We start from the raw sequence: 2,500 nt of genomic DNA, 5'->3' as shown, positions 1-2,500 counted from the left end.
GTGATGCTCAGAAGAGCATTAGAGTAGGTGTGTGTGAGTTTGTGTATCCTTTGACTCCTCTGCATGTGAGCTCTTGTAAGAACGTGTCCAGATGCTGTGTGTGTGTGTGTGTGTGTGTGTGTGTGTGTGTGTGTGTGTGTGTGTGTGTGTGTACCTTAATGCGTGTGTGTAGACCCTGAGGGTACATTTGCGAACGTAGCATTATCAGCCATCGACAAGACGAGATTGCTAACTAATCAGACCCAAGCTCGGCCGTGATTTTATCAAACTTTCAACTTGGTGTAAACTGTAAACTGCTCTTTCGTTTTTCCAACGACATCGCACTTACAAACGCCCACAATCAGATGGGCAGAGCTTGCAGTTGAACAGTTAACTGATGACAACATTAAAAGAATCAACGCTAGCCATCATGCGAAATACATGATAAGATGTCATCAAGCAGAGAGATAATGAAGATCAGTAGTTCTACTCAAACTACTTGTAGGCTATGGAAGATTGCAGTGTTAGGAACGCGACAAATGACCTGAAAGGAAAGTAAGACATTCAGCACAACGAAGTTATAAGTTGCTTTTGATAGTACTACTTAAAAACTGGTGTTCTAAAGCGCGAGTATCTTGTTGTCTTTGAAAATTCTCTTATTGACGCATTGAACTGCAATTTGGATTAACACCTGCTTTACAAGGCGACATTTAGAAAGCAGAATAGACATGCCCTTTCACGAGCAGTCTTTGTACATACCTTGAATACATAATTAGGCGCTATGCCCTTTTTCAGCTCGAGACAGGCAGTTTGCTCTTTAACATCTTTGCCGCCTGTTTGTACATACCTCGCAATGATTTTTACAAGCACGTTGCGAAACAAATACGCCTGAAGTGGGCTCAAAAGCGCCAGTGTGTGAGCTCCTGTGGAGGTGTGTAGTAATGATGACCAATGTGTGTGTACCTTGATGCATGTGTGACCCTGTGTTCCTCTTCCCGATATTGTGGCTCCTGTAAGTGTGTGTGTGTGTGTGTACCTTAATGTGTGTGAGCTCCTGTAAGACTGTGTGTGTGTGTGTGTGTGTGTGTGTGTGTGTGTGTACCTTGATGCGTGTGTGTAGACCCTGTGTCTCCTCTTCCCCGTGTGTGAGCTCCTGTAAGAGTGTGTCCCGATGCTGCTGTAGGCTGGTCTGTAGGACGCGCTCCTCCTCTCGCCACTGACCCACACGCCTGTCCAGAGCACACAGCTGCAACAACACAACAGTGTGTGTGTGTGTGTGTGTGTGTGTGTGTGTGTGTGTGTGTGTGTGTGTGTGTGTGTGTTAGGCTGTTGAACTAATTTCTAAAAGCCTAATATAAATCAATATTTAAAAATCAATACTATTTGAATTTGGAAACATTATTTGAATGTGTGTTTTGGGAGTTTTTAATCTGTTGGCCAACTTTAGCGAATATGTGAAAACAAAATGTTTTTTATTACGTCTAATGCACAATCTAAATATGGCAGAAGCGATGGACCCACTGAGATTACTCATACTCCTGACCATTTCCAGCAATGTGTGGAAACATTTTGGAATACCATCAGAAAACGGAAAATAACAATTAGCCTAACAATGTCGTAGACCTGTAGAATATGTAGTACAGCAGCCTGAGTGTTGATAACACTACACCCTGAGCCGTTGTGGGTACTGTAGGTAAACAGTCCGAGGACGGTAACGCGCAGCTAAACAGGCAAATATGAGGTTTTTACCTCCTCTGTAAGCAGGCGTGTCCGTGCTTTTGTCACTTCTCCGATAGGCATAATGGTTCATGGAATCACCGGGCCGATAGGAAAAAGAAAAGCAAACTTTCCCCAATCAGGCAACAATAGGGTATCTGGGTCAGTGCTATGGTGCGCTTCATTCAGTGTGTGCGCATTCGCGTGAAAAGGAATTGAACCACCTGTTGCATGATATCGCTAGACTGAGCTTTTGTTCAATATAACAAGTCAACCACGCATTTATAGTGGTACAGCAATGACAAGCCAGTTTATACAGTGTATAGAGACACCGTAAATATTAATAATAAAAATTGAGCATTAAATATTCAAATATAATTCTGATTAAAAATAATAATGAATGAAATTCAAATTGCTATGAAGAACATTGACAGCCCTCAGTGTGTGTGTGTGTGTGTGTGTGTGTGTGTGTGTGTGTGTGTGTGTGTGTGTGTGTGTGTGAGCACAATGTCTGTGTGGAACTGTGTGTGTTGTAGATGTACCTCTGAGGTGAGAAATAGGATGTGGATTTCAGGCAAAACATTCGATGGCCCCAGCTGTGGCGCAACTGGCTGGGGCACCTGCATCAGACACTGCGATTCGGCTGATTCCCGCCCGCTGTCCTTCCTCCGTAATCCCAACTCGACCTCTCTCCTGTACTCACTTCCTGTCACTTCCACTATCCTGTCGATTAAAGGCATACAAAAGCCCAAAAAAATATACTTAAAAAAAAAAAAAAAAACTTTTTTCGATAATCACTGAGAAT

The 2,500-nt window shown here is 43.0% G+C and overlaps 1 protein-coding gene across 1 annotated transcript in view; it reads right to left on the bottom strand.

Annotated features, from left to right (window-relative positions):
• Positions 1–2,500, bottom strand: part of LOC125295301 (centriolin-like) — a 20,834-nt gene that overhangs the window by 12,389 nt on the left and 5,945 nt on the right. The window contains exon 8 of the mRNA XM_048244566.1: positions 1,082–1,225. Coding sequence (XP_048100523.1) covers positions 1,082–1,225 — 144 coding nt within the window. The remainder of the gene's footprint in view (positions 1–1,081; positions 1,226–2,500) is intronic.

This window comes from Alosa alosa, chromosome 5, assembly GCF_017589495.1.
Source record: "Alosa alosa isolate M-15738 ecotype Scorff River chromosome 5, AALO_Geno_1.1, whole genome shotgun sequence".
NCBI classification, from domain to species: Eukaryota; Metazoa; Chordata; class Actinopteri; order Clupeiformes; family Clupeidae; genus Alosa; species Alosa alosa.
This window is presented reverse-complemented; position numbering and strand designations above follow the sequence as displayed.